The sequence below is a fragment of the Manis pentadactyla genome, chromosome 1, assembly GCF_030020395.1.
Source record: "Manis pentadactyla isolate mManPen7 chromosome 1, mManPen7.hap1, whole genome shotgun sequence".
Lineage (NCBI taxonomy): Eukaryota > Metazoa > Chordata > Mammalia > Pholidota > Manidae > Manis > Manis pentadactyla.
The window spans coordinates 199382845-199399568 of NC_080019.1; the positions used below are offsets into that span (position 1 = coordinate 199382845).

General features: G+C 59.7%; 2 protein-coding genes across 10 annotated transcripts in view; both read left to right on the top strand.

Annotated features, from left to right (window-relative positions):
- Positions 1–5810, top strand: part of PODXL2 (podocalyxin like 2) — a 40653-nt gene extending 34843 nt beyond the window's left edge. Inside the window, exons 5-8 of one of the 3 annotated variants that reach the window (XM_036911553.2) lie at positions 1412–1568; positions 2079–2140; positions 4460–4639; positions 5227–5810. In XM_036911553.2, coding sequence (XP_036767448.2) covers positions 1412–1568; positions 2079–2140; positions 4460–4639; positions 5227–5535 — 708 coding nt within the window. In that variant the 3' untranslated portion in view covers positions 5536–5810. The remainder of the gene's footprint in view (positions 1–1411; positions 1569–2078; positions 2141–4459; positions 4640–5226) is intronic. The other 2 variants (XM_036911555.2, XM_036911556.2) reach the window with 2 other exon arrangements.
- A 115-nt stretch (positions 5811–5925) lies between these two features.
- Positions 5926–13205, top strand: ABTB1 (ankyrin repeat and BTB domain containing 1). Of its 7 annotated transcripts, none has more exons than XM_036911566.2 (12): positions 5926–6068; positions 7251–7313; positions 7409–7464; positions 8522–8666; positions 8780–8954; positions 9041–9086; positions 9400–9516; positions 9603–9721; positions 9992–10090; positions 10197–10364; positions 12328–12528; positions 12616–13205. In XM_036911566.2, the coding sequence occupies exons 1-12, from the start codon at positions 6013–6015 to the stop codon at positions 12820–12822; spliced, it is 1452 nt and encodes a 483-aa protein (XP_036767461.1). In that variant the 5' UTR covers positions 5926–6012; the 3' UTR covers positions 12823–13205. The 7 variants fall into 7 exon arrangements, with proteins under 7 accessions (XP_036767461.1, XP_036767462.1, XP_036767466.1 ...); XM_036911567.2 differs by having other exon boundaries at positions 8795–8954; XM_036911571.2 differs by lacking the exon at positions 10197–10364.
- Positions 13206–16724: the final 3519 nt, after the last annotated feature.

Sequence of the window (16724 nt, forward strand, 5' to 3'; positions counted from 1 at the left end):
GGCGTGCACCCCTTCCCCACGCACATGCATACACACACCCATGTATGAGGATGGTAAGAGCTACTTCAGGATCTAGGTTTTTCCCACTTGCTCGTGGCTTTCTCCAGTACCAGTCTTCCAAATTCAAAGTTGAGTTGGCTTTCCGTTAGGCCAGTGAGTGCCAAGGCTTGAGCCTGCACCCCACACTTGCCACGGTAACAAGGAACTCAGTCACCTTGGTAGCCTTTAGGTAGTTATGACAACTAGGGGAAGCTCTTTGGCTTGAGCTCTAGCAGAAAGACTTGAGTGTCAGGGCCCTACAGGGGTCGCCTAGGGAGTACCTGTGCCTTGAGGGCAGCCCTGGCTGGCAGCTCCACAGTGGGGCCCTGGAGAGTGCTGAGCAACTGGGAGAGGGGTGTTGGCTGGGAGTTTTGGAGGCTGGGAGCAGGGGACTGGTGATTTCCAGGTACAGAAGGGAGAAGGCTGCTGGAGAAGCGTCAGGGGTTGGGGGCAACGGGGAGTGGGGAGCAGCTACAGGGCCAATGGAGGGTCTCTTCCCAGATGGGGCTAGATAGGGACAACAGTGAGCTGTGAGCCAGAGGCAGGGCCCTGGACTCCAACCCTGCATGGGCCCCCACCACTCACTCAGTTCCCGTTCAGTGCTGGCCTCTTGCTTTTGTTTTTAAATTATGGAATTACATATACACAAGGTCAAGAGAATCTAAATACTACAAGAGCACATTGGGTGAGAAAGAAGCCTCCGTGTGCCCCTCGTCCTGTCCTGGCCCTGCCTCTGAGGATTGCCATTCTAACCATCTGTTTCTGTTCTGGTCGGCACGGCCACCATGAGAGTGCTCAGACATCTCTCCCAACTCCCCACCTTTGGGCTGCATCTCTGCAGTGACAGGCGAGCGATGAGCCTGGGTAGACTGCTTTCCACCTCTCTGCCTGGACTGTGGTGGCTGTGTGGTTGCATACATCTCTTAGCTTGTACCCCCAATATATATATTCATTCCTTGCACTATACACTTGAACTCTGAGGCATGATGAGGGGTCTCCACAGTCCTGCACATGCTGTGCACCCACTTCCTGGACTTGTGTATGTGGCACTTCTGTCCCCCAGCTCAAGTGTGTCTCTGAGCAGGTCCCATGCCCTCCTCATGGTGAGAGGCCAAGGCAGGAAGAAGTGCCTGGAAGCCTGTAGGGAACAGATGGGGGTCTATCTCGGTGTTTCCACAGTCCCACCCAGAGGCCGTACGCACAGCCTCCCAGTGGTCCCCCGAGCTGCCAGAGCAGCCCCCTCCCCAAGGGGCCAGATGGCCTTTCCAGCATTTGGCTGCTGCACAGAGGTCAGAGGTGGGCTAGCCGAGGGGCAGGGGTCAGTGGAGCCCAATCCTTCGCTGAGCGTGGGATGCTCTTTCTGCCTTTGCAGGAGGTGTTCCGGCAGCACCGGGGGCTGCAGCTCCTGGCCCTGGTGGAGGAGGTGCTGCCCCGCCACGGCAGTGGCCGGCACGGGGCCTGGCACATCTCCCTGAGCAAGCCTAGTGAGAAGGAGCAGCACCTCCTGATGGCCTTAGTGGGCGAGCAGGGTGAGTGGGGCAGTGCCCGGACACAGGGAGGGCCAGCAGGAAGGTGGCAGGTGGGAGGCCTGTGACCCAGCCGCATTTCCCGAGGGCCATGGAGGTGTCCTGCGGAGCTCCGGGGAAGTGTGCACACAGGGCTTCTGAACATGGCCCTCTCGGAGAGGAGGGTGAGGTGTTGGCCAGGTCCCTGGTTTAGGGTTCAGTGGGTACTGAAACCTGTGAGATCTGGAGAAGAGGTGGGGTGTGAACATTGGGAAAAGGAAGGAAGAGGTCTGGTTTCTGCCCAGGCAGAGGCCGGTGGGCACTACATGCTGCGGGGGGCTTAGGGGGCATTCACTAAATCCCTTTTCAAGAGTCAGTCGCTGGGAAGCAAGCAGAGAGAGTAGAGTGCATGCACATGAGGCCAGGAGCCAGAGTGAGGCTCTGAAAGCCCAGGCCAAGGCTGTCCGAGGGGCCAGGAGCCTATGGGGGCGCCTTGGTGACCGAGGCTGTACTGATGATGGTATCTGCCCCCAGGGGTGGTGCCCACTCAAGATGTCCTCTCCATGCTGGGTGACATCCGCAGGAGTCTGGTGGAGGTAAGACGCGCTCTTCTCCTGTTCCGTAAGCCCTGGGAGCAGGGCAGCCTACCTGAGGGTGGGAGGCACCTGCATCAGTGGTGCAGAAGAACAAAAGACAGACTCTCGCTCTGGGCAGCACCTCTTCAGGTCTCCTAAGACACAGTTGCCACGAAGAGATAGCATATGAGAACTCACCAGCCACACAGCGGCTGCAACCCAGGGATGGAAAGGGAGGGGACACAGATGACAGGGGACTCTCAGGGGGGCCTTGACAGGGACGTGGGAGTTTTCTGGGTAGATGATGTTTAGAGAAGCACCATGTCTGGGCAAAGAATTGTGCAGAAACCCAGTGAGGTGAGTGAGTGTCATGTGGAGCCGGAAACCACAAGACAGAGGCATGGATGCTTCGGAAGCCATCAACCGGGCACTTCCCATGGGAGTTTAGTGCTGCTCAGCCAGCGGGGGGCCACTTGGGGAGGCGGACGGGGCTCAGGACTCAGGGGACAGCTCTGCCATCTCCACAGGCGACCTGAACCAGTGTGGCAGGCTTGCTGGTCCTGAAGCCCTGGGCCTAGGAGACAGGCTGGCCACCCTCACTTGTGCTGCCCTCCATGCTCGCGCATGGAGCAGAGCCGGGGTCGGTGGGTGGGACAGGTCCCCGTGGGTCCCCCTGCTCCTCATTCCACCTTCCCCGAAAGGGAAGACCTCAGGTCCCTCACCTCCTTCCTTGAGGACAGCCACTGTCTCCAGCAAAACCACTTGCACCCACCGTGAAACCCAAAGCCCTGCCATGAGACCTCTTCCTTCCCAAGGGCTCTGCAGTGCTGGACGGCAGGGATGGGCGGAGTGGGACCCTGGGCGCAGCCTCCTTATCTCGTACATGCAGGGTGCAGGGGTGGTTTTGTTTTTTATGATAAGCATGCTGACAGCTTCCTGAGTGCAGACTGCACTGGGCGCTCTCATGTAGCCTTACAGCTGCTCCGGGTTGGTGACGATTAAATAAGGCCCTCCAGTGAGTGCTGCTGGTGCCCTGTTTAAGATGAGAGCTGTAGCCCAGAGAAGGGAGCTCACTCACCTGAGATTGCACAGCTAGTACATGGTAGAGCCGAGCTTTAGACCAGGCCTGCACTATCCAGAGCCCAGGACTTTCACCCAGTGCTATCTGTAAACCACCCAGACGGCCCCTGAGGGCCTTTCCAGTTGTGAAATTCTGGGTTCATGAATGCGACAGGATGGGGCTGGTGGAACTATGGGCTGGCCTTGACCTTTTTTACAGACCCTCCTGCATCTTCTCCCTGGCCCTGGGTATTCTGGCCTTACTAGACCTTTCATTCAGACTGACTTGCTGGGTCTGGAAGTATATTAGAGGGCACATTGAGTGAGTTCTTTGGTGGGTGAATCCAGCAAAAAACACTGTTTCTTGATAACTTAAAGAGTCAATAAAAAGTACTAGAAATACACAGGCGGTTCTCAGAAACCAAGAGCTGAATACCTGGCCTTAGAAAAGATAGCCCACAGTAGAAGGAGGCTCTCAGGTCTCTGCCCTGGGAGCCAGCAGACAGCACCCTCACATGGCACCTGCTGTCTGGTGAGGGTGGCACCTCACCTTCCCTACTTCCCTCTGCCTGAGATGCTGCTTTGTGGAGCGAGCCCCTGCCCAGCCCAGCAGGGGTACAGCAGCCTCTTGGCCAGAGAAGGCAGGCCCACCTGGCAGTGTGGGCCAGGTGCTGGGCGACCAAACACCATTGGGGACCACTCCAATGGGGAAGGGGAGGAAGCTGGGATGCTAGGGTTGGCCCAGGATGTGGGGCTGTCCCTAGCACCCCCTGCACTGTCTCTGGCCCTCAGTGGCCAGATGATGCCAGAGCACCCCTGCCCCAGGGTGGAAGCTGTTTCAGGGACCTAAGTAGTAGTGGCAAGTGTGTGCCCTTAAGTATCTTTTTTTGAACCACTAGGGATAGGTTTGGGGGCTCTAGCTAGTTTCAATCATGACTGGCAGCCTCACTGGGAGGTTAGGGCCACAACCAGGTGGGTTTAGGGCCAAACCTCTGGCTGGCAGGATCGGGTTCAGGGCAGAGCCATGGGCATGTGAGGGAAGGCTGCAAATGGAGGCCTGGGTGAGAGGGGCTTGGGCTGCCCTCAGGGGAGCAGGATGGGAACAGGGCATAGACTCTGATGAGTACAGGTCCAGGTCTCTCAGGGGGCTTCAGGAGCCAGGAGTGCGCCAGCTCTTTCTCAAAGCCTGTCCCCTGTCCCTGAGCCCCAACCCCACAGGCCCCATGGGGAGCTATGGCACCTGGGGCCTCAGCTGAGAAACCCGGCTCCTCCCGCCCTCAGATTGGCATCCAGAACTACTCCACGACAAGCAGCTGCCAGGCACGGGCCAGTCAGGCTCGCAGTGACTACGGGACACTGTTTGTGGTGCTGGTGGTCATTGGTGCCATCTGTGTCATCATCATCGTGCTGGGCCTGCTCTACAACTGCTGGCAGCGCCGGCTGCCTAAGCTCAAACATGTGGTGAGTGTGCAGGCAGGTGGGGAAGGGGCCTGGGTTGGGGCGGACTGGAGGACAGCATGCCCACTAGCGCAGTCATCTGATACAGTGTCCTCGTGTGCAGGTGGGATGGCAGTCACTGTCCTGGGACAAGTACTGTGGGTGAAGCCACCGTCTAGACTCTGGCACTGAGTTGTCCCTCTGCAGGGCACCAGCCCTGTGACAGGTGCTAGGGGTGAGGAGGCCACCCACGGGACCTCCATGGCACCAGCTCCTCCTGGGGCAAGGTGACCCAGGAACCCCCATTAAACCCGCCCGGAGCCCAGGTTCAGGAATAGGCTCCAGATTCCTGCAGTTTCCCCCAAAGGAGGGGCCAGGCACACCTCACATGTTTGCCAGAAGTCTTTTTTGGGGGTGGGCGGCTGTCTGTTGGGAGGAATCATATGATGTCATGGAGGCCATGGGGTTGTTTAGTGCAAAGGGTCATTAGAATTATTTTAAGGAGTTGAGTTGTGGGAACAGAAGAGAAGTGCCATCCGTGGGGGGTCCCCTGGGCATTCCCTGTGGGGTTTTACAGACCAGGGAAGGAACAATGAAGTGACTTGTTCAAGGTCACAGGCCGGTTCCTGGGCGTGTGCCTGCAGTTGTCCGGCGGGTGGGGGCCGGGGCGGCGGCGCTCGCCCAGCGGCCCTCTTCCACCGCCGCAGTCGCATGGCGAGGAGCTGCGCTTCGTAGAGAACGGCTGCCACGACAACCCCACGCTGGACGTGGCCAGCGACAGCCAGTCGGAGATGCAGGAGAAGCAGCCCAGCCTGAACGGCGGCGGGGCTGTCAACGGCCCGGGGGGCTGGAGCGCGCTCATGGGGGGCAAGCGGGACCCCGAGGACTCGGACGTGTTCGAGGAGGACACGCACCTGTGAGGGCGGCTTCGACCCGCTGCACCCCCAAGGCCATATGCCCTCGCCCCGCAGAGGCTGCGCCGGGACGAGCAGGGCGGCCCCGGAGCAGAAGCCACGCCTCCCCTCCCTTCCCGGCCTCGGCCGCCCCCCGCAGCCTGGCCCTGGGTGCGGGGCCTCCTGCTTCCCACCGACTCACAAAACAGCCTCGGCACAGCCCTCCCACCCCAGTGACGCCCCAGGGGCCGGCCCCGGAACCCCATTAAACCCGCCCGGAGACCCCGCCGGGCCCAGCCCGTCCGCCGCCTGCCCGACTCGTTCTTGCTCCGCGGTGGGGGCCGGAGCCGCGCGCGGCCCGGGTCGGTCCTCCGGGCGCCAGGCGCCGCTGCCGAGCGGGGCGGGGGTGAGGGCGGGCGCGGGGCGGGGTCGCCCCGTGTTTACATCCGGCCCCGGCGCGCCGCCGCCTGAGGTCGCTCGGCCCGGGTCCGAGCCTTCTGCGCCATGGACACGAGCGACCTCTTCGCCAGCTGCAGGAAGGGGGATGTGGGCCGAGTGCGGTGAGGACCCCGCCGTCCCGGGAGGGCCCCGGGTGGGGCGCCCTCGGAGCGCGTCTGGCGCGGGCGTGCAGGGACGGCAGCGGGAGGGGCGCGCGCCTCCGCAGCGCGAGCGCCCGGGGATGTGCCGCTGGTCACCCGCCAACAGGCGTCAGGGGCTGCCGCGGCTCCGAATCCGGGGCGTGTGCTAGCGGTGATTTACTGCCTGCGGCCCCGGAGGGCTTCCTGGAGGAGAGGACCGCCGCGCGGAGGCCGGGGGGAGAGGGGAGCGGAGAGAAGAGGAGGGTCGCGCCCTGGGTCCGGACGCCAGACCCAGGGGCAGGTCTGGGACTCCAGGCCTGGCTCCTCTTAGGAATGCGCCCTGGAGTTGGCGCTGGGAACACCCCTGGGCCCACAGTTGGCCTCTTGTCCCTGGGGATTCAAAAACTCGTTAAGTGCAGCTAAAGCAAATCTGTCGCTGAAATCGCCATCTCCATGGGCCAGACGGGGAGGGAGGAATGCCCATTTGGGATGGGAGGCACCTTTCTTGACCCTTCCCCATTCTCTGGTCGTGACTCACCACTTCCCATTTCCCCTGGGCCAGTCCCAGGCTTCCTGACCCCCACAGCTTTCCTAGCACCCAGGCCACCTAGGAGTTAGTTGACTCCTGAAGCTGCATCCAGCTCAGAGCTCTGCCTGGACACCCTGGACGTTTCCCCCAGGTCGCCCCTCGGTGGCTCTGTCACATCTGTGATGAGCCAGCCCCCTGCCCTCTCACAGCCCACCTTGTCTCCTGACCTCCATGCTTTAGAGCCTGTCCACCTCACGCTCCCGCAGCACCAGGACACCGGCAGCCTCTCCCTGGTCTGCCTTCCTCCGGTCTCCCCAGCAGTCAGAGGGCTCTGCCAGGAGCAGAGGCCCCATCACCACCACCTCTGCCAGACGCTCCAGGCCAGCGTCTCAGCCTCTTCAGTCCTGGGGCCTGAGCCCCAGTGTCCGCCATCTGCCTAGGGTTCCGGCCTCCACTTGCTGTCTAGCTGGCCCCTTTGCCTTGTGTGCCCTTCCTGCTCTGCTCTCTTGTCCCCTGCTCTCACGTGGGGGAGGTGTCCCTCAGCCAAAAGGGCTGGTTTCCCACCTTCCTGTTGTACGGACCTCCTCTCCAAGACCATGACCCTGTCCTGACCCAGGCTCTGACCTCCCGCCCAGGTACCTGCTGGAGCAGCGAGATGTGGAGGTGAACGTGCGGGACAAGTGGGACAGCACCCCATTGTGAGTGCCCAGGGGGTGGGCGGTCAGGGCAGGCAGGGGGTAGGGGGCTTCAGTCCTGACACCTGCCTTCCATATGCCTTCCTTCCCTCCCCGAGGTACTACGCCTGCCTCTGTGGGCATGAGGAGCTCGTGCTCTACCTTCTGGCCAATGGTGAGAGAATGGGGCAGGGGTGCTGTGTGTGCATGTGTGTTGACATGGGTGCAGGGGCTCAGAGGCATGGGTATGCATTTGCAAACCCGCGAGTCCTCTTTTCCTCATGCCCTACACCAGCAGCAAGCACTGTCAGCTCTACTTTCAGAACCTGTCCTCTCCGCTGTCCGCTTCCCATCTCCTCTGCCATGGCCCAGCCCAGCTACAACATCTCTGCTGAAAGCGAGGCTAGTCTCCTCTCTCCTGTCTGCCCCTTTTGCCCCACCTACAGTCTGTTTTCCATATTGCAGTCAGGTTGATCTCATAAGTCTGAACCAGCTTAAAATCCTCCAGTGACTTTCCTCTGCATTTAGTTGAACACTGGAATGCCTTGCCATGCCTATGAGCTTCTGCAGGACTCCAGCCTCACCTCCTTTGGCTCCCCCGTGTTCTTGCTGTTCCAGCCCCTGTCTCTAGCTCCCCAAGCTTGCTCCTGCCAAGGACCTTGGCACTTGGTGTGCCCCCTCCTTAGACTGCCCTTTCTAGATCTTTGCATGGCAGGCTCTGTATATGTTCAGGTCTCTGCACCTTGTTACTGACATAAGGACCTTCCCTGGCCTCCCTGTATGGCAGCTGCAACCGCTGTTTTCCTTTGTCTTGCATTACTTTTCTTCATAGCACTCAACATCTTTGGTTAAGCTGTTTTCTGTGCACTGCCCCTCTGAAGTGTCAGCTCACTGCAGACAGGGACTTGTCTGCTTAATGGCTGTGTCCCCAGTGCATAGAACAGGGCCAGTCTCTGAGCCTGATGTGTTTTGTGTGGGCTGTGGTATGTGTAAGTATGTGTGTGTGTGTGTGTGTTTGAGTTCACAGGTGTCTGTGTGCTGGGGCTCTGGCAGGGAGGATGCTGGGGTCACAGTAGGCCCAGGGTAAAGTGGAAATAGTCTCCAGGGCTTACGGGCTCCACGTGTGGGAAAGAGCTGGGAAGGGAGAGGGAGATTAGGATTTCTGAGGCCTCAGCCCAGCTGCAGCTTGCAGCCCCGTGGCCCCTCTGATTGGTGAGCCCTGCTGCCCCCAGGAGCCCGCTGCGAGGCCAATACCTTCGACGGGGAGCGCTGCCTCTATGGGGCACTGAGTGATACCATCCGCAGGGCCCTGCGAGATTACAAGCAGGTGACAGCCTCCTGCAGGAGGCGGGATTACTATGACGACTTCCTACAGAGGTGAGTGGGACGCGGGTGGGGCACGTGCAGCAGGGCTGAGGTTCTGTCTGTGGGATGGGATGGGAGCCGCAGGGACAGGACCAGGGGAGGCACTGCTGAGCACCCTCCCTCAGCCCACCCCTCCCCAGGCTTCTGGAGCAAGGCATCCACAGCGACGTGGTCTTTGTGGTGCACGGGAAGCCCTTCCGGGCACATCGCTGTGTCCTGGGTGCGCGCAGCACCTACTTCGCCAACATGCTGGACACCAAGTGGAAGGGCAAGAGCACCGTGGTCCTCAGGCATCCACTGGTCCGTCTCTCCCGGGGGCAGAGGGAGGCAGGGGTCTTGTGTGGGGCGGCTGCCTCTGACCTCCCCCTGGCTGTCTCTGCCCACAGATCAATCCTGTGGCCTTTGGGGCCCTGCTGCAGTACCTGTACACAGGTGACACTCCAGGCCCAGATGGGGGAGCTGGGAGAGGGCCACATTTCTGTCCAGGTGCCCCTGGGTTGGGTTGTTTTGGGAGACAGTTGGTGTGTCTGCTCTGGAAGAGTTTGTGCCCCTAACAAACTGAGCCCCTTTCCATCTGTCTTGGGGCCTGTAGAACTCAGGATGGCGAAACCAGGGCAGCAAGTGGACCTGGGAGTCTTGGCCCTGCAGCCAAGTGGCTGGGCAGGAGGCCACCTCTTATGGAACTGTGCCTGGGGAGAGCTGAGGGTCCCTCTTGGGCCTGAGCCCCCACACTGCATCCCCGCAGGCCGCCTGGACGTGGGTGTGGAACACGTCAGTGACTGCGAGCGCCTGGCCAAGCAGTGCCAGTTGTGGGACCTGCTCAGTGACCTGGAGGCCAAGTGCGAGAAGGTGTCCGAGTTTGGTGCGTCCAGGCTTTGGAGTCTGGGGGTTGGGGCTGGCCTGGCAGGGCCCACCCAGCACTCTGTAGCTGTGCTGTCTCCCCTGCAGTGGCATCCAAGCCAGGCACGTGTGTGAAGGTGCTGACCATCGAGCCACCCGCAGCAGACCCCCGACTTCGGGGGGACATGGCCCTGCTGGCCGACTGTGCTCTGCCCCCTGAGCTCCGAGTAAGCATCCGGTAGCCTGAGGCTGGGCCTGGGGATGGGGCTGTAGAAGGCAAGTCCCATACTGGGGTTCAGTTCCCTGTGCAACCTTGAGCAGGTCACTTCCCTTTTCTGAGCCTAGTTGTTTGTTTTGGTGGTGGTTTGTTTTGTATTTAAGTCTGCAAGTGGGGCTGCAGTCCACCTGTCCAGGCTCAGGCTAGAATGGGCTCTTGACTGGGGCTGGCCACGTTCCCTTCTCCTACCCATGCTGACAGCGTCTCCCCTGTCCCCCAGGGTGATCTCGGGGAGCTGCCCTTCCCTTGCCCTGACGGCTTCAACAGCTGTCCTGACGTCTGCTTCCGAGTGGATGGTTGCAGCTTCCTCTGCCACAAGGTGCCGTCCCTCTCCCAAATCCCCTCTTCCTTCGCCTTAAGCCCGGGGCTGGCTCCCCTGAGCATGAGCCCTGGCCCCTGCCTTTCCTGAGCCCAGCCTTCCCCAGGCCTTCTTCTGTGGCCGCAGCGACTATTTCCGGGCCTTGCTGGACGACCACTTCCAGGAGAACGAAGGGCTGGAGGCCTCGGGTGGCCTCCCAGCCGTCACCCTGCACGGCATCTCACCCGACATCTTCACCCACGTGCTCTACTACATATACAGTGACCACACGGAGGTGCGGGCTCCAGGCAGCTGCACGCACCTGGAGGGCGCGGGGCTGGGGGCGGGACAGAACAGTCACCACAGGGCTTAAAGGGAGGGCTCAGGTCCCCAGTGGCTCTGTGGGGTGAGTTTTCCATGAAGTTGGAGAAAGAGTGTGGAACCCATTTGGAGTTTTCTTCCAGGCAGAGTGACCTTGGTAGATTCCAGAGCAGGAATGAGTAATAAGACCCACATGAGCAGGATACTTGGGGACATAGTATCAGCTACCTGGAGTTTCCAGCTTTTCCAGCTGGAGGGTGGGTGGGGTCAGTAACCCTGACTTCTCACAAAGCAGGGAGCCCAAGCCTGCAGGTTCCCAGGGCTCTGGGCTCTGCCCCCAGTTCTGCTGCCCTGGGGCATCCCTAACTCTCCTGCGGTAGACAGGGCTGACGGTGTGCTTTGTGGGGGCTGTGGGGGGTGGGCAGAGGCCGCCGCAACAAAGCGCACAAACCACGGTGACTTAAGAGAGAAGTTTGTTTCCCCTTTGTGTCTGCGTGTCTGAGGAGAGTGTCCCAGGACAGGCAGCCTGCTGTCCTCTCCATCTCATTGCCCTGACATTCCCCAGGAGACGGGGCAGCAAACCTTTTCTCTGAAGGGCTAGGTGGTAAATATTGTTTGCTGTAGGCTTCCTGTCACAGCTGCTCAGCTCAGCTATTGTGCAAAAGCAGCTGTCGACAGTACAGAGATGAGTGGGTTTGTCTGTATTCCAATAAAACTTTATTCACGAAAGCAGGCAGAGGGCCTCATATAGCCCACAGGCCCTCGTTTACCCATCCAACCCTGGGGTGTTGTTCTTTGCATCTGGAGATCAGGGTGCAGCCCAACTCCTACTTTAAGAGGGAGGGGAAGGCAGGGCCTGTGTGGGCCAGGTGGGAGTTCACGCACCACTTCTCACATTGCGCTGGGGAGAACTTGGTCAGTGGCCATACTGCCAGCAAGGCAGGCTGGGCAGGGTGGTCTCTGACTGGGTCTCTGTTCCTATGGGAGAAGGCACAGGGACAAGCTGGGCTGTGGCAGCCCCTCCCTTGCCTCCTGCAGTGCTCCCGTCCTGCCAGTTCACTGGCCACCAGGCCTCCATGCTTCCTGCCTCCTCTCCTTCACGTGTGCAGCATGGTCGAGCTCTCTGCCCCGCCACCTGGTGTTCAGCTTGGCCCACCCCCACACCCCCTAGGAGCTCTGCCACCCTGAGGGCAGATGCTTAATGGCCGGCCCAAAGTGGGACTTGGGCTGCAAACCTGGGTTGACACTGAGGTAGCCCCTCACGAGCTGTGAGGTCTTGGGCTAGTTCCTCAATGGCTCCATGCCTCCGTTCTGCCCCTCCACCCCCCATGAGACAGGAATATGGGTAGTTAGCACCAGTGAAGTGCCTGGCATGAGTAAGCACACCGTGCGTGGCCTCCGACAATCTGGCAAAGGTCCTGTGTGCTCCACCTCAGCCAGCTCCCGTGGTCCTTCAAAGTCTGGACGTGAGCTGAGTGCATGGCCTCTCCCCGCGCAGGGCACAGCTGTGGGTGAGCCCTAAATCCCACAGCCTCTGCAGGTGGGAGGGCACAGGGTACCCCAGCCGTTAGCAGGGTACTGCCTTGGTTTTGAACAGCACCTTCTGGTTTCTGACAGTCTTTTGGGGCAAGCATGATTGCACCTCACAAAGAGGAATCCGAGGCACAGTGTGGCCAGGCTCCCACGGCTAGTATTTGAGAGCCCAGGACTGTGTGGTTTAGGGGCTCCTGCCTCTGCCAGTGCCTTGCCAGCCTGCCCCAGGCATGGGAACCCTGGTCTCCTGGGCCCCTTCAGATCGTGTGGATGCCTGCAGGGATCTGGGCTGGGCACCTGGGGCATGGGTAGGGGATTCCTCCACCCTTTCCCCAGCCCTGCTGCTGGGCCTGAGGCCCTGGTGACTTGGGGCACACCTGCCCTCACCCCTCCTTTCACTGCAGCTGCCCCCTGAGGTGGCCTACGATGTGCTGAGTGTAGCTGACATGTACCTGTTGCCTGGCCTGAAGCGGCTGTGTGGCCGCAGCCTGGCCCAGCTGCTGGATGAGGACAGTGTGGTGGGGGTGTGGCGCGTGGCCAAACTGTTCCGCCTGGTGCGCCTGGAGGACCAGTGCACCGAGTACATGGCCAAGGTCATCGAGAAGGTAGGCCTGTGGGTGGGGTTGCGGCAGGTGGGGCTGACTGAGGGCAGGCACCGTGGAGCCCTGAGCCCTGAACCCGCCCGTCCATAGCTGGTGGAGCGGGAGGACTTTGCGGAGGCCGTGAGGGAGGAGGCTGCGGCAGTGGCGGCCCGGCAGGAGACGGACTCCATTCCGCTGGTGGACGACATACGCTTCCATGTGGCCAGCACGGTGCAGACCTACAGTGCCATCGGGGAGGCACAGCAGCGGCTCCGGGCCCTTGAGGACCTGCTGGTGTCCATCGGCCTGGACTGCTGACTGCCTCTGGGCGAGAGGCCCCCTGAGGATGACATGCATGGGTGGCTGTGTGCGCAGCTGTTCTTTGCACCCCTTGCACCCAAAGGCATTGTGGGAGCCAAGGGGGGTCAGCGGGGCTCCCTGTCCCCTGTGTGCCCGGGGGACGGTCGCCCCTGGATGAACCCCCTCTTCCAGTGCACAGACCAGTCCCCTAGATCCTGGGGCTGGGCACCACTCAGGGAAACTTGGGGTGGGGTCTCTTAGGGCCTCCTTCCCCACCCCACCCCTGCTCTCCGGGCTCTGGCTGGCAGGCTCCTGGCAGCCAAGCTGGCCTCTCCCGGGCACGGAGCTGGCCCGGAAGAAGCAGGGAAGTCTGTGTGTGGCAATAAAGCTTGATTTCTCTATGGGAGCCTGAGCCTGCATCCAGGGCACAGGAGCAGGACTTGGGGAGGGCCGTGGGGAGCAGCTCTGCAGTCAGGGCATCTCCTCCAGCGTGAGGGTGCTGGGTGTCCAGCAGGGACTCCGTGGGGAGCAGTGGGTCTGCATGGGCAGCCCCTCTGTGTAGAGGCCCTGAGGTCTCCCAGCTGGGCTCAGCCTTCCCAATGCTTTGGGCTCCTCATGGTGAGGCCAGACCGACCTCCTGCCCACCCTCAGTGGCCCCGGGGAGGACCGATTGAGCAGCCAGAGGCTGCTTCCCCCGCACCAGGGAGGGCCTGGCTTCTGAGCCATGAATGTTTCTCAGCACTCACTTATTGAGCACCTCTGTATCAAAGGCTGCTCATACCGCTCATACCCTTGACAGGTGCAGGGCTGAGGCTGGGCTGTGGGCAGGGCCGGGGGAGCAGCCCCAGGATGAGGGCCAGGGAGGAGTGGGTGCAGAGAAGTGGGCAGAGTGGGAGGAGGTGCCCCTGACACCAGCCGCGGTCTGGGTGACTAGCCGCCCCACCGGTGGGCTTTGTCCCAGGAGGGGGCTTGGCACTGACCCCCAACTTCCCTCATCCCAAGAGCAGCCTCCTCCCTGGGGAGGCCCTCCTGACCCCTCCCGCAGGGGCTGTGACATCAGGGAGGGCAGAGTTGACTTTCTCAGGGGGCCCTGCATGCACCCCTCCCACACACACACCCATCCTGCCCCGCCACCCAAGGCCTGCCTGGGCTCCACTGCCCTGGGAGAGAAGGAAGCTCACTGTCCCCACAGGCTCCTCACGCTGGGGTCCCAGCCCCCCTGCATTTGTTTCCCAGCCCTTGGTGCCTTTTGACTTTTGTCCGTCATTTTCCCGGACTTTCAGGATCTTCTCCTTGCCCTCCACCATGCCCTTCATCCGTGTTGGTCTGGCGTGTTGGTCAAGTGGGGAAGCCATGCGGTCCCGAGGACCGGGATGAGTGAGTGATGAGGTGGATGAGTTAGCGGCTTGCAGGGAGGAGCGGTGATCAGGATCAACTTGGGGGAGGGCAGGGTCTGTGCAAGGGCCTAGGACCCTGCGATGCCCGATGAGGCGGGAGAGGTCGGTGGGCCGGAGACCAGAGTTGCCACCCTGGTCCTGCCTCTTCCTGCCTGGTCATACTCTGCCTCAGTTTGCCCATCTGTGAAAAGGGGATGACCATACTAGGGACTACCCTCCTTGCCTGGGGTAGTAAGTGAGTGACTACCTATGAAGGGCTCAGCACAGTTTCTGTAGGGAGCCTGCTGTGTTTGTTAGATGCTGGGCTCCGCCCCGGGGAGTGACAGGGCCTGACTTGCATCTTTAAAAGTTTGCCCTGAGCCTGGGACACACAAACAGGAAGGGCGGCGCCCGCCCCCGTGGCCCAAGAGCCGCAGGGTGCACCTCAGACCACACACTGGCCCTGTGTGTGCCAAGGTATATGCATTAAGGGTTTAAACATTAAACGAAAATGTTTAAAATTACTATGTATATATTTTACAAGATATTAGGGGGAAAAAGAACTAATACATCAAACCCATCATTTTTACAGAAATTATTTGAAATCATATAGTTTGTTTTATAACATTTTAAGCAAAAACATAAGCAAGGGGGTTTGAGGAAGAATACTCTGGAACTGATACCCTAGTGGCTCACGGACAGCAAGAACGGTGAGGTGTGCCAGCCGGGGCGGCATGGGGCGGGTGGCCGGTCCCCAGGACTGCATGCCACTCCCCAGCCATGCCACCCCTTCCTCGTGTTGTCTGTACTGTGGGTTGAAGGTGAGGAAAGGCTCTCGGTAGGAAGGTGCTGGGCGGTGTTGTAGATGAACAGGAAACCCCGTGCATGGTAGCCGCACTGAGCAGCGAGGAAGTCGTAATGCACGGGAGCTTCCTGTGGCCTCAGAGGCGGTCAGTGCACACAGGGGTCCATCTGTCTGCCTCAGGGGCTCCCCCATCCCAGCCGCGACTGAGCTCCCAGAAGGACGCAGGAGTGGCTGAGGGAGAGTCGGGGTCTCATCGGACTTGGGCTTGGTTTTCACAGCACAGCTGTGCTCCTTTCAGGGTTCAAGGGCACATCTCACCCTCACATAACTTTAATTCACTCCTGCCTGCCTCTAAGTGAAAAACTGCTGAATGAAAAATTGTTTCCATAAATTTTATTGGGAAATACACGTGCCTTCTTCCAACTCAAGAACTCCCCACATTTTTCACAGATGGGGGAATAGACCAACTGAACATTGAAAAAATAAGGGACAATAGAAAATAAACACGGCTTGTCCCTACCACGTCCTGCAGGGAGGGCGTGTTGCGCCCCCTCCTGCCCCAGGAGGGAACAGGCTGGGGGTGGGGCGGGGGTGGTGAGGAGCCGTCGCAGGGCTGTGCTGAGTCCTGCTGGGGCCCAAGCAAAAGGAGGGTCAGTAAGCTAGAGCCTTTCTTTATTTAAAATGTCAGTATGTGGCTCTTCATGAATATTCTTGCACTAATTTTGATTTTTTAAAAATAATACTTGAAAATATTACCTTGATTACTAAGATTTTTGTACCCCCTTAAATTGAGGAGAGTACTCACTTGCCACCCTTTAGTCCCAGCCCTGACCCAAACATTTTGTCACATGAGGTAAGTCTATAATGAACAAAGAAAATTTTGTTTTGCTCATCCTAGAATATCCCTTCCACGTGCAAAAAACACAAAAATACAAGAAAAAAAAAACGAAGAATGAAGTATTTGCTTTTTTTATTTGCTGCCTGGAAAACTCCAACATAGCCTTCAAGGCCCCATCTCACTGCAGTGGACAGGAACCCAAGGGGGGGTAAGCTGCCGTCCAGCCTTTGGCATCACAAAGTTGGGAGTGTTCTCCCCTGGGTTAGGTGCACCTTTAGTCCCTGAAGCAAACGTTCTGAAGGCATAAACATTTCTCACTATGGGGGAAAAGTCCGAACAGGCCTCAGAAGCAGACACTTCTGAAGGAGGAAGCCCTATGGCCCAAGGGCTTTGGAGTTTCTGCATCTCCCAGGAGGCCACGCTCAGGCAATACCAGTCCCTGCTGGTGGCTCAAGGTCTGAGAGGCAGTGGCCCTGTGCACCTGGGGCTTGTTCCCCTGCCTGCCTTCTCAGGGAGGCAGCGAGCAGTCTTGCACCTGAGTCTGAGATGCGGGCTGGAGCTCAGCGTCTCTCCCGGACTTTGAGCAAATCAGAGTCCCACAGAACCTCAGTTTACTTATCATTTGTGAGAAATGCGCTCACTGGTCCGACCCTAATAAGTGGACACGGAGTCAGAACAGCGGAGCGAGGCTTTAATGGCGGTCCTGCTCAGGCACCCTCAGGGTCACAGTGAGCAGGCACCCTCGGGATCACAAGCTATTTATTCCTTAGCCCGCAAGCCCCTCCCCTGGGTCCTCATTGGCTGAGCACTACAGGGTTCACATTCTTTCCCGGAGGTCACCTAAGCAGCTTATATCCATATTGGGCTTTCTTTACATTTGTCTTAAGTTTATTGGCAGCTC